The sequence below is a fragment of the Dermacentor albipictus genome, chromosome 9 (genome assembly GCF_038994185.2).
Source record: "Dermacentor albipictus isolate Rhodes 1998 colony chromosome 9, USDA_Dalb.pri_finalv2, whole genome shotgun sequence".
NCBI lineage: Eukaryota > Metazoa > Arthropoda > Arachnida > Ixodida > Ixodidae > Dermacentor > Dermacentor albipictus.
This window is the reverse complement of record NC_091829.1, coordinates 1,661,194-1,674,419: the sequence shown is the minus strand read 5'-3', so window position 1 is coordinate 1,674,419 and position 13,226 is coordinate 1,661,194. Positions and strand designations below refer to the sequence as shown.

At 47.9% G+C, this 13,226-nt stretch overlaps 1 protein-coding gene across 8 annotated transcripts in view; it reads left to right on the top strand.

Annotated features, from left to right (window-relative positions):
- LOC135909204 (uncharacterized) overlaps positions 1 to 13,226 on the top strand; it is a 444,253-nt gene that overhangs the window by 306,727 nt on the left and 124,300 nt on the right. For all 8 annotated transcript variants that reach the window (XR_011508287.1, XR_011508288.1, XM_070524870.1 and 5 more), the window contains one exon: positions 2,685 to 2,846. Coding sequence is in view for 6 of the 8 variants with exons in the window: in XM_070524870.1 (XP_070380971.1) it covers positions 2,685 to 2,846 (162 nt within the window). In the remaining 2 variants the exon portion in view is untranslated. The remainder of the gene's footprint in view (positions 1 to 2,684; positions 2,847 to 13,226) is intronic.

The window sequence follows — 13,226 nt, the reverse complement described above, 5'->3', positions numbered from 1 at the left end:
GGACTGTGATATAAAACAAAGAGCTTGATTCCTGAGTATGTCATATATCGGCATTAATGTGTGTTAGAAAATCTACCAGAAACTCTCAAGTTGCTTCCCATTCTAAATTCTTTTCGGCAAACAGTACGGTCTGTGGACCTACTGAGAATACTTGCCCTTCAGAAAAAAAATTGTTTGATGTATAGTAAAACATTCGTTACACAAAAGTAACGAGCCTTTCGACTGAGTACTAAAGTTGTCATTAGACAAAATCTAGAAGACATGTTGACGGGGCACCTAAAAAAATATTCTATGAGCTAAAGTAAGAAGGAAGTCTTTTAACGGCGTATTTAAAATATTCTTTATACAAAAGTGAGAAGGAAGTCCTTTAATTGTGTATTAAAATATTCTTTATACAAAAGAAGGAAGTCTTTTAACGGTGTATTAAAACTATTCTTTATACAAAAGTAAGAAGGAAGTCTTCTAACGGGGTACTTAAAATATTCTTTAGCAGTGTGTTCAATGGGGCTGGTTGGTTCATCTTCAGAATAAAAACAGGAACAACGCAACACAGGACGAGCGAGTAAACAGGACAGAGCGCTGACTAGCAACCAAATGCTTTATTTGCAGAAGCAGCATATATATGCTGCTTCTGCAAATTGCGCTGTTCCTGTTATTACTCTTAAAATATTCTTTATACAAAAGTGAGAAGGAAGTCTTTACTAATGTAAGAAGCAACATTACTAACCCTACGAGAGTCACGTCTTCTATAGTTGACGATATACTTTTTTTATTTATGAGACAGTTAATTTTATATCGGGAGTCGCGTACCAGTCGCCTTGCGGCCGTACATGAAGGCGGCGCCCTTCCTCCCTTGCGCACGCGAGGTCGAGCCACCATGCTTGTCAGCTCACCTTCGTACTTTCACTCGCACTCAAAGCATAGGGTGTGCGGCCGAGATGTTGTCGCACTTGGAGTTTACACGTAGCGTCATGGCGTCGGCTGCATCGTGGCTGGCGACGGGAAAGCGGCAGGGCGTTTCTCCACGCTCGGCAGGCAGCACGCATTTGCGCCGTCATCTGACGGGAGCCGACCTTGTTCACCGAACGCACGCTTGAGAGCAGCACGACACCACTGTGCAAGGGCTCCGTGGCATGTTTCTTTTTCATATTTCGCGGGCTTTCTTTGCAACCCCGAAAAAAAGGACTACGTGAGACGTATCGTACATGAAACAGCTCGATCGGTGGTTTCTGAAGGTGCTGTACAAGTCTGCGTATTATATTTCGGGTCCTCAGCCTAGTTACGCCCACTGCAGAGCAAAGGCCTCTCCCATACTTCTCCAACTACCCCGGTCATGTACTAATTGTGGCCATGTTGTCCCTGCAAACGTCTTAATGTCATCCGCCCACCTTACTTTCTGCCGCCCCCTGCTACGCTTCCCTTCCCTTGGAATCCAGTCCGTAACCCTTAATGACCATCGGTTATCTTCCCTCCTCATTACATGTCCTGCTCATGGCCATTTCGTTTTCTTGATTTCAACTAAGATGTCGTTAACTCGCGTTTGTTCCCTCACCCAATCTGATCTTTTCTTATCCCTTAACGCTACACCCATCATTCTTCTTTCCATAGGTCGTTACGTCGTCCTCAATATATGTAGAACCCTTTTCGTAAGCCTCCAGGTTTCTGCCCCGTAGGTGAGTACTGGTGAGACACAACTATTATACACTTTTCTCTCGAGGGATAATGGCAACCTGCTGTTCATGATCTCAGAATGCCTGCCAAACGCACCCCAGCCCATTCTTATTCTTCTGGTTATTTCAGTCTCATAATCCGGATCCGTGGTCACTACCTGCCCTAAGCAGATGTATTCCCTTACCACTTCCAGTGCCTCGCTACCTATGGTAAACTGCTGTTCTCTTCCGAGACTGTTAAACATTACTTTAGTTTTCTGCAGATTAATTTTCAGACCCACCCTTCTGCTTTGCCTCTCCAGGTCAGTGAGCATGCATTGCAATTGGTCTCCTGAGTTACTTAGCAAGGCAATATCATCAGCGAATCGCAAGTTACTAAGGTATTCTCCATTAACTTTTATCCCCAATTCTTCCCAATCCAGGTCTCTGAATACCTCCTGTAAACACGCTGTGAATAGCATTGGAGAGATCGTATCTCTCTGTCTGACGCCTTTCTTTATTGGGATTTTGTTGCTTTATTTATGGAGGACTACGGTGGCTGTCTAGCCGCTATAGATATCTTCCAGTATTTTTACATATGGCTCATCTACACCCTGATTCCGTAATGCCTCCATGACTGCTGAGGTTTCGACTGAATCAAACGCTTTCTCGTAATCAATGAAAGCTATATATAAGGGTTGGTTATATTCTGCACATTTTGCTATCACCTGATTGATAGTGTGAATATGGTCTATTGTTGAGTAGCCTTTACGGAATCCTGCCTGGTCCTTTGGTTGACAGAAGTCTAAGGTATATATATATATATATATATATATATATAATTCAACGAGAAGTGCTGTAGGTCGGGTGCATAGATAGTTTTAAAAACGAAGGTGCACACTTTTACGAAAATAGCACCTTTAATTTTTTTAACGTTTCGGCCGTGTCACGGCCTTCGTCCGTGGGCCGTGGCAAGGATACGAGGACGGAGTGGCCATGCGCGCCAAAGCTTTCGTGATCTTCCTTCTCGTCCAGGCTGCGGGATGCTGCTGCGGCCGCTCACGGTGCTGGTGCTGCAGTGCTCGAGCGCCGGCAAGATGCTCAAGATGGCGGCCGCCAGCGCTCTCTGCCCCTCCCCATACCGTATAACGAGACCAAGCGCTGTCCATACCATGACCCTGTGCTCGTGCCTTATGGGTAAGTTGTTTTTCGCATGCTATTATTCGCGAGTCGGCGTCACTGTGCCTGCCAACAACTCCGCTCTTTGAGAAGACTTGTGAGTGAAACGCCGCGGGATGGCTAAGATACCGCGCGTCTTCACATAGCGCGACCATTCAATGACTTCTCGCGTCACTTGTGCTCTCTTATAAAATGCGGCAATCAACTCGGACGGACGCGTCGCATAGAAAAAACAACAGGATGTTTGCTAATGAATTGTCTTTGCTCGTATATCTTTGGCAAGAGGCACCATGTGACGGGCTGTCATGTAACGGCTTCGTTACGTAAGTTTTGCGTACGTTGCACTAAATGTCTTGAAGGGCCGCGCACCCTAACGTCAATCAAGGGGGCTTGCGTTTAACGTAGGGAAAGGCGACAAGCGCTGTTCCAAAACTGTCTAATGTGGCGCTATTCCGTGGCCAATGCCGTAGTCTCTATCGCTGATTCTCAAGCACTTCTCTGTCACGGACAACTCTAATTTCCTACAGGCATTTAAGGGACCCTCCAAGTGCGATTACTTGAAAGGCAGGTGCAAACGGCATGCAATTCTTCAAAGGGAAGAAATTAACGGCATGCTTTTTGTATATTAGTATGTCAGGAGAGCGAATGATTAACTTAACCAGCTCAGGGAAGTGTACAAGGGAAGTGTCTTGCTCTTCGAGGCTCGCGCAGGTTGCCTAAGAGAAACAACATACCTGTGCAAATATTCGGAACCAGATGGGGCATGTGCATCCACTAGGAAATATATTCACCGGCGATTACGACAATCCCTAATGCGAAATTTTAGCGCCGTTGTATACGTGTTTTCATTTAGCGACACGTGCGGCATGTTGCAAACGGCGCGACTGCCTCGCTGATCGGGAAATCGCGAGAGGCACGCGTGGGCGCGATTCGCAGCAGCCGCCGCAGACAGACCCCCCGGACGACACGCGCTGCTCTGGAGCCCATGCGTAGCCGTTGTCGCCGCTCCACTACGCTTTTCTTCTCACGTTTTCGCCACATCCTCCTCCCCCGCTTCCCTAATCGCAACTTCCATGTCCCGCTGCTCTCCGCGTTCGCTCTTTCGCTCGGTTGCGCGAACGCTCTCCGCAGCAACGGGCGCCTATAGGAGCTGCGCTTTAAAATAGAGAGAATACTCAGCACATCTTAATGGAATGCGAAGATATTCGCACACTCACACCCCGTACGTAACGTACACTTTGCAGAAGCGCTTAGATTTAAAGTGGGCAAAAGCATCAACTGGTCAGCAGTCGAGATAAGTAAGACACAAGCAGGGAAGACATTGATACGACCGCATCCGTCACAGGCATAGGTAGTGGTACAAGGTAGGCATGGAGTTTCGAAGAAGACAAAAAAATCGGCGGATCCCACGCACTACGGGAATCGATGCAAGCATGCACGCATCCAGGGGAGGAGGGTGGCGAGCCCCTACCCCCCCCCCCAACACCCAGAAATTAGGCGGCATACCCCACTTCCCCGCCCACGCCACCACTCCACATTCCTAAAGCGCCGCCAAATCAACGTTGAGGCTTGACAGCTATTCGGTGGTCAACAATTTGCTGTCTTTTAGAGCGCAGCTCTTTGGCGTCCGTTCCTGGGTTTCGCGTCGTCGTCGGCGTTGTCGTCGGCCTCGTAACCAGCTCCGCCCCCCTTTCATCCCCCCAGCGCTAGCAGCGACCGACTGATACCGCTGGATGCCGCTGACGCCGCTAGAGTCAAGATAACGTGACTGCATAGAACACCGTCGCCGCCATGCAGAAAGAGGAGGAAAGGGTCTCCCCCCCTGTTCTTGTGTGGCGGATAGGGTGCTCTTCAGTTGCCGACGCGCCGGTTATTTCACGTAGGCCCCGGCACGTCGACGAATACGTGACCACCTTCCCACGGCTAGACCTGGTTCTTAGCGCTGCGGAAGCGAGGGTATCATATTGTTTGTGTCGGCATCGGCGGCGTTGTCCCTGAAACCAACTCCGCAGCTGGGGTTGACTCACTATCGGCGTCAGCGGCATCAGTCAGTCGCTGCTATCTCTTCCCTCCTCCCTTTATCGTGTTGTCCGCTTGCTGCGCGCGCTTCTGCCCCCATCGTTTGCCGCTGGGTGTACACGCCGCCCCCCTCCCCCCTCTTCCTGCGAGTCTCCGGTTGTCAAAGCGCCGGCTCGAACTTAATTCCTTTCTTCGCTCCTCCTCCAATGCAACCCCTGTGCGGTGGCAATCAGAGAGCCAGATCGGTGGCGGCGGATCTGTATATGTGCACCGCCCGAGCCGAAATTGCCGCTGCCGTTCGCCCTGTGCGGTGGCAATCAGAGAGCCAGATCGATGGCGGCGGATCTGTATATGTGCACCGCCCGAGCCGAAATTGCCGCTGCCGTTCGCCACTGCGAAATTATCTGCCAGTTCTTTCTGAGCCATGAGCGAGACGATCGATGGAAGTCCTCCGTCTGCTGCTGCTGCTGCTGCTGCTAAACGAGCTGCCAGAGCAGAGGCCCAGCGCCGTCGCCGTCAGAATCCAGAGGTGCGTGCCGCCGAAGCAGAAGCTTACCGTTGCCGCCGTCGAGATGATCCAGGAGTACGCGTCGCCGAAGCAGAGGCTAAGCGCCTCCGCCGAGAAGACCCTGCCGTTCGCGCCGCCGAAGCGGAGGCTCATCGCCGCCGTCGAGAGCAACCAGCAGTAAGCGAGGCTGAAGCAGAAGCTCATCGCCGTCGCAGAGAAGACTCTACCGTTCGCGCGGCCGAGGCCGAGGCCAAACGCAAACAAAGGCTCGCATTTGCTGCGCTCAAATTTCGCATTAGGAAGTAACGTAATCGTCGGTAATTTTTTCACTCATTTTTCGGTAGTTATCGGCATCTCCAGGGCTGTGAAGGCCAATTTTCTCATCGATTCGGTGCCCGTGCAATTAACTCGAGGTGCGTTCAGTTGTCGCCATCTATTCGACGGTCACGCGCATCGCTGTTGCTTCGTTAGTTCAACCTTCTTTGTCCAGACTGATCCAGGGTCCAGGAAAGAGATTCGGTTCGTGATCAGCTGGCCTGTATGCTCGTGGAAGGACTTGCGGCTGGATAAAACGCCAGTTCCGTCTAACTTTTCTTTTTGCTTCATAATTTCCTCGAGTGACGGCTCGCCGCGACGCTGTCATATCCTCGGAACTATATATACCTGCGATATGGGTTAGAGGTGAAATTAAATAATGCCTTGACAAACATAGCTCAGTGGTGCGTAGATTGGCAAATGACAATACACATTGATAAAACCGTATTCATGTCCATTACAAATAAAGCGTCTAAGCTTGGTTTTCCATACCACTTTAACGATGTGCCACTACGAAGTGTAAACCAGTATAAATATCTAGGTTTCATAATATCGTCTAATCTCAGCAGGACAGAGCACGTGCGTGAAGTGTCAGATAAAGCATTAAACAAACTGTTCTTCATTAAACGGGTCTCTTCATATTCTACACATGAAACAAAGCTTATTGCGTACGTCACTTTTGTCCGCCCAGTCCTTGAATACGCCAATACTGTGTGGTTCCCTCACACTGCGAACGATATCGCCATTTTGGAAAGGGTGCAGCGGAAAGCGGTGCGTTTTTCTTTAACAGATACGGACGCCTTGAGTCGCCTACTGCTCTGTTACAGCGTGCTGGTCTAGCTACCCTTAAAAGTCGCGCAAAGCTTTTTCGACTCAAATTTGTATACCCACTATTGCATAGATCATTCCGTATAAACCCCGACTCTTACTTTAAATTTCGTGATACCAGACCGACCAGAAGACGGCGTGCATAGGAACTTGTAGAATATCCGTTTATTAATAATACGTGTCGTTATTCTTTCTTCCCACGCTCAATTCGTGAATGTAATGCACTGGATGTAGTCGCAAAACAGCAGCCAACACTAGCAAAGTTTATGGATTTAATTGAGCATGCTGCGCCAGCCTAAAAGTTGTCAATATAGGTGAGTAAATTGCTTTCGCCATGCAATCCATCCCTATTCAGTTTGTCATAGGAAAGCACTTGCCTACACTTTTTGTTCTGTGCATTTTGTATTTGAATGATGCGTTCTACCCTGCATTTTTTTTTCTGGTTTTCCTGCTGGTTGATGTACATTGGTTTCGTTGTGTGCATTATTATGTATGAATGTACTATTGCTATTCTTGAATAGTCTTCAATCATTATGTGCTCTTCTATTGAATGTATTAGTGTGTTCATTGATGTGACTTGTTGCTCACCCCTGTAAAAATCCGCATAGGGGATTGACAGTATTCTATAAATAAGTAAAAAATAAATAAGTAATGTGGAAAATAAAATAATGTTAGACAGCGTCCATCATCAAACGCTACCATAACCCTTAAACCCATAAGCAATATGACCATTACGTGTTACCTCGTCTTGTTTTTCTCTAATTGTACAGCACTCTTCGTGCAAAATTGGCAACTGGAAACAAGAGTCGCAAGGAGCTGATAAATTAAGCGATCTAATAAGGGAGAGAGCCAAGGCAACAGCCAAACAGGGAGGAAAAATTAAAATCAGCAAATGTAGCCGTTGTTTACGAAAATATTTATGGATCAACATCTTTTTATTTAAAAGGTAAGTAGAGAAAACGCGGCTGAAAGTGGAGGACGATTCCGTGTGTTTTAAATGACGCTTCCACAGTTATCAGTCAAGCCGCCTGGCGTGTCCACTTCTCTGCTGTGCTTATGTCGATGCTTTTGTAAACTTCCGCGGTGGGCGCAGTACGTCTAGTACCGCAGCGTCCTGCGCTGTAAGCGATTGTACGGGAGTGGCGGCCACACATCGTTACGCAACTTCCCGACTAACAATACGAGTCGGTTGTGGCACAACTTGGTAGAGCAGTAAACGATGGATCCAAAAAAACTGTGATTGTTCCGCAAATATATATTTATCATTCTTGCAGAGCTAATTAAAAAAACGCTGCTATAGTCGGATGCAACCTAAATCTGCTGTGAAGCCCGGCCCACGCCCTCACAATCACCAGCCACCGTTCCTCGCGAAGCTGCAAATAATTCGTACTTCAAACCTTCCTGTTACCCAAATAAGGTGGTAACCACAAAAATAAAATGATTAGTGCGTGATTTTATACGTTTTTTGGCCTATTATAGTGGAACGGTGAAAGCCCAATTCTTTATTGAATTGAAATAAAATGCTTGCTTCTCTGAAACTATTTATTGTCAAGTTTCACTTCAGTTGGCAGTGAAGTTTCATGAGTAAAATGGTTTCAGCAGTGCAAACTGCCCCGCAGGCTTTTGAAGCGTGAAATGCAAAGAATCCATACAATTTCGTCTGTTGCACACGTCATTGCTTCCTACAATGAGAATAATATTCAAGAACAGCAGACACTCCGGAGGTATCGTCAAGTACGGCGGCATGTTGAAAAGACCGCACGACAACGATTTTGTTTACTTCTGTCAGTGGCTGGCGGAGTAACGCAACCCCGTGCGGTTTGTGTGCCTTGGTTGCCAACTGCAGTTTTATATTGTATTCTACCATAGTAATCTTTATTTTACACTTTCGCTTGTTTACTTGTGCTTGGCAGTGTTCTTCCTACGCTTCTTTCCTGCGCGAGTCCATTTGACGTGGTTTCTTGTTGGCCAAGAAAAGGAGAGGCGTATCTCACAGGCCTATCTGTAAGATATACCTTATTTCTTTTCTCTTTTGCGGGTTTACGCGTCTTTATGACGAATGGTGGACGCTATTCACATTTGTACAAGTAAAGGTACCCCCCCCCTCATTTGCATACAGAAGTTACCTTGGGATCCCCCCCCCCCCAAAAAAAAAAATCCTGCGTACTTGCCTGCATGTAAGCGAATCTTTTTATGCTGCAACAGAACTGCTTGTTGGTCTAGTTGGTGCTTGCCAAAAGACTTGTTTTTTGCGCAAGTTAATATACACACGAAAAGGAAGACACATAGAAGACAACATGGGCGGCACTTCCAACTGATTTAGTTTGGGAAGTAAGCCAGGAATATATATATACACGTACACGCATACGCAGGCTGTTCACTGACCTATGTTATCCACCGGTCGAACAATTTCGTTTGCGATTTGTAGAGCAAGACAGATGTATCGCTAATGCAACTTTACCCTTTATTTCCTTATATAGTAAAGTTCCATTAGCCACGTGCTGTTTGATTTATCCTTCTACCAAGAATCGTAATCTCATGAAATCGTATGCAGGCCTTGCAGTGCGCTGGAAATTTGCCACGTCATCTTTCATTAGATTTAGTTCGTGTTCCCTAGCTCGTTCATTTATGCACCGTCCAGTCTGTCCATGTGAGACTTGCCGCACTCAAGGGTAATTTCGTACACCGCCTCCGTGTTGCATTCCCAGTAAGATGCGTCGTTTCTTGCCACAGCCTCGCCAGCCGGTCTCCTCGCGAGTAATTCTCGAGTAGAGCCGAACCAGTTTGACGGGGGCAGAAAGGGCAATGGGTACTCCCTACCGGCCTGCCACCTTCTTGAGGTTATGGGATACCGCATGAACATAAGGAATCACCGCAGGTCTTACGGTTCTGGCAATTTCTTCTTCCCTTGTGGCGCTGGTATCTTTTACATACTGTAAAAGGGTTTCGGTGAGTGATGTCACCAACCACTCAGGGAATCGTGCTGCTTTAAGTCGCTTGATCTGATTCTAGTTCGGATTGATTCTAGATGCAATGATTACTTTGCTCGTGTGCGTTCTGTTGAATTTACGTTCCGCACTTTCAGGGCCGGAAGGCTTTCATTTAATTATTCCAACTCCGCATACTGCGTGTGTTTTGCTATATGTACGCCAAATGCGCAGATCATTCGCGATATTTTTTTTCTGTTAGCCTGCATGTGATCATCATCAGCCTGGTTACGCCCACTGCAGGGCAAACGCCTCTCCCATACTTCTCCAACTACCCCGGTTATGTGCTAATTGTGGCCATGTTGTCCCTGCTAACTTCTTAATCTCATCCGTCCACCTAACTTTCTGCCGCCCTCTGCTACGCTTCCCTTCCCTTGGAATCCAGTCTGTAACTCTTAATGACCATCGGGTGTCTTCCATCCTCATTGCATGTCCTGCCCATGCCCATTTCTTTTTCTTGATTTCAGCACAGATGTCCTTAACTCGCGTTTGTTCCCTCACCCAGTCTGCTCTTTTCTCAGCCCTTAACGTTACACCCATCATTCTTCTTTCCAAAGCACGTTGCGTCGTCCTCAATTTAAGTAGAACCCTTTTCGTAACCCTCCACGTTTTTTCCCCGTACGTGAGTACTGGTAAGACACAGCTGTTATTGGCCTCGAGCTCCACCACTGGAAAAGCTGGCGCCACCGTCGGCGTGACGTGCTAGGAGGGATCACGTGGACATAGCGGCCGCGTCGGCTGCTTCGGAAGCGCCGAAGCGAGCTGAAAACGAGTTTAAATTCCCTCGTACGCTGCGGTCCTCTATTAGTGACGAAATTTGCCCGCTTCGTGTGTCTCCTTTACAACGCTTGAAAGCACTACAATAGGTAGTGGCTGCCTTTGAAGGCGCGCAACATGGTAGGCTACTGCTCGGTGCCGCAGGGCCGAACGCACGTAACGGAGGCCGGTGTCAGCCTTATTCACACGTAGCCGCAGGACAAAAAACTGTGTGAAGCTTGGCTCGCGAAACATAAAACCGCCAAACAGTGATCGGCTACAACTCGGGTATGCAGCAAGCACAGACGCGAGGAAGATTTCTGCTACGGCGCCCGGTCTGCGATGTTCTGAGGACGCGCACTGAGACGCTCGCCCGAGTGCGCTGCCCGACTAATGTCATGGTCTATGAACTTGTCGATGCTTTATATAGATACTGGCAAGTTGAGTGGAGTGGAAAGGCAACGGTAAGAAGCACATAAAAAAAGCATCGCATATGGTCATGTTTGTGTTATGAATTAATGCACTGGATTACAAAAAATGGAGCAGCGGAAAATGGCACGCCGAGAACACCGATAAACAAACAGTGCGACGCAACTCGAGAAATAATATTGAAACGTCAAAGAATTTAGAAGAAAAAAAAGATTGAATCGTCGCGACGGCACATCACAGTCCCGTATAGGCGTCGAAGTCTCTACAGTTAAGTTATTTTTGAACAACTCTGATAGCACCCACGCAACAATGGTTGCTTGCATACTGTCAAATGCTCATATTCTGCGGCCTAAAGCTCATGGCACGGTGCGAAAACGCGCGCGCGGAGAGAGCGAAACAGTGCGCCGACAAGCGTGCAGACGCGCAGTCGGTCGCTGCGAATCTGCGCGATCGCTGCATTGAGGCTTCGTTGTATTACGCTTCATTTAGTTATACAAACACTATAACAACATATTTCACATAGCTTGCTCTTAGCGTTTACCTACCTTTCACGCAAGAAGCCGGTTCGGGAGACTCTATCGCGGCGACCGCGCGCAGTGGCGTTCACTGTACGTAAAGAGATAGCGTCTGTAAACAATTGTGTGCTTTCAGTTTGCCCAAGATTATTATTTAGACAGTAAAAAACTTCTCTCGTTTCGAAAGTACTTACAGAAATGTCCGGGAGAGCTCGCACGTGGTGTTTTCAGTGAGCGCTGACAGCAAAACCTATGAGGAGCGCGCCGCGTTATCCCTCATACTACGCCAGCGAGGCGCTTCCGCTAGATGGCGACTCCGTAACTCCTCACCGCCAATACACTTTTCTCTTGAGGGATAACGGCAACCTGCCTTTCATGATCTGAGAATGCCTGCCAAACGCACCCCAGCCCATTCTTATTCTTCTGATTATTTCAGTCTCACGATCCGGATCCGCAGTCACTACCTGCCCTAAGTGGATGTATTCCCTTACCACTTCCAGTGCCTCGCTACCTATCATAAACTGCTGTTCTCTTTCGAGACTGTTAAACATTACTTTAGTTTTCTGCAGATTAATTTTTAGACCCAGCCTTCTGCTTTGCCTCTCCAGGTCACTGAGCATGCATTGCAATTGGTCTCCTGAGTTACTTAGCAAGGCAATATCATCAGCGAATCGCAAGTTACTAAGGTATTCTCCATTAACTTTTATCCCCAATTCTTCCCAATCCAGGTCTCTGAATACCTCCTGTAAACACGCTGTGAATAGCATTGGAGAGATCGTATCTCTCTGTCTGACGCCTTTCTTTATTGGGATTTTGTTGCTTTCTTTATGGAGGACTACGGTGGCTGTGGAGACGCTATAGATACCTCTCAGTATTTTTACATCCGGCTCGTCTACAGCCTGATGCCGTAATGCATGTGATAAATATGCGTAAAGCTGCGTGGTTTTTCCAGTGCACATCAGTGTGAGAAGTGTAGCGTCATGTTGAATTGCGCAGAGTTCCACCTAGTGGAACTCTGCGTATTTGTGTGTTCACCATCTGGTGTTTTTGACTGCACGCCACAAGCGCGCTTCGCCAGCATTTACTGCCTTGAAAATCTAGAAATGCGGACGCCGTGGCTGGGTGTCGAACCCATGGGCCTCGTGCCGAGCAGCGTAGCGCTGTACGGCCGCCGATCGGATCGAGGAGGTAGAGCAAATGTGAAATGAAAGCAGTGAGTTCGAATATCAGTCTATCGTAATGTAATGCGCTGTCTGCTAACCCTTTTCCTAAATTCCTTATTGCTCGTGTTTTAATTGTCAAAGCAGCATACCTCTTCTTCCTGTTCTCATGAAAAATTAGACCCTAGGGATTTACAGGCCCTGCTTACACGTGAGGACGTGCCTTTTTCGTGTTCTTACTACCACTTGCAATTGTAGACGCAGCTGCAGCTGCCCCCCTACATCCGGCTGCTAACACACGCTCTCGTTTTTGAACATTTGGGCTTTTGTCGTAATACTCTATACACGTCCACTAGCAATTTCACGACTGCGTGTTTCCATCGAGCGTCCGCGGCAATTATTGCCTCCACGACAAGTCGCTTTGTTGAAAGAGTGGCACATGGCCTGTTCAAGCAATGTTGACCTTTTGACCTTTTCGCGTGGACTGAATAAAGAAGCGTTCGGTGTGGAATTTCAGGTCTTTCCGCAGCGCGTGGCGATGTAATACTTAGCAGACACTGTCGTTATCGTACAATGTATGCTCTGTGCTTGTCAGCTCGAGATGGCCAGACCTGGTGAGGGGCACTTTGAGGGAAAGCTTTCTTTGCCTCTTCCACTGCTGCCGTCTTTCGCGCCGCGTCGGGATGTGGTTCAGAGCGCGTACATGCATGGGAAAGAGCGTGGCAGAGAGAAGAGTCGACACGAGAAGCTCGTTTGGACATTTTCAGTGCGTCGCTTGTGCACAGTGATAGGCGTCGCCAGATGCCCTCTTGACGGCTGTAATTAGCACAAGGGTTGAAATCCGGGCTAGTTGGTACATAGTTGAGGGGAAAAAAACAGTC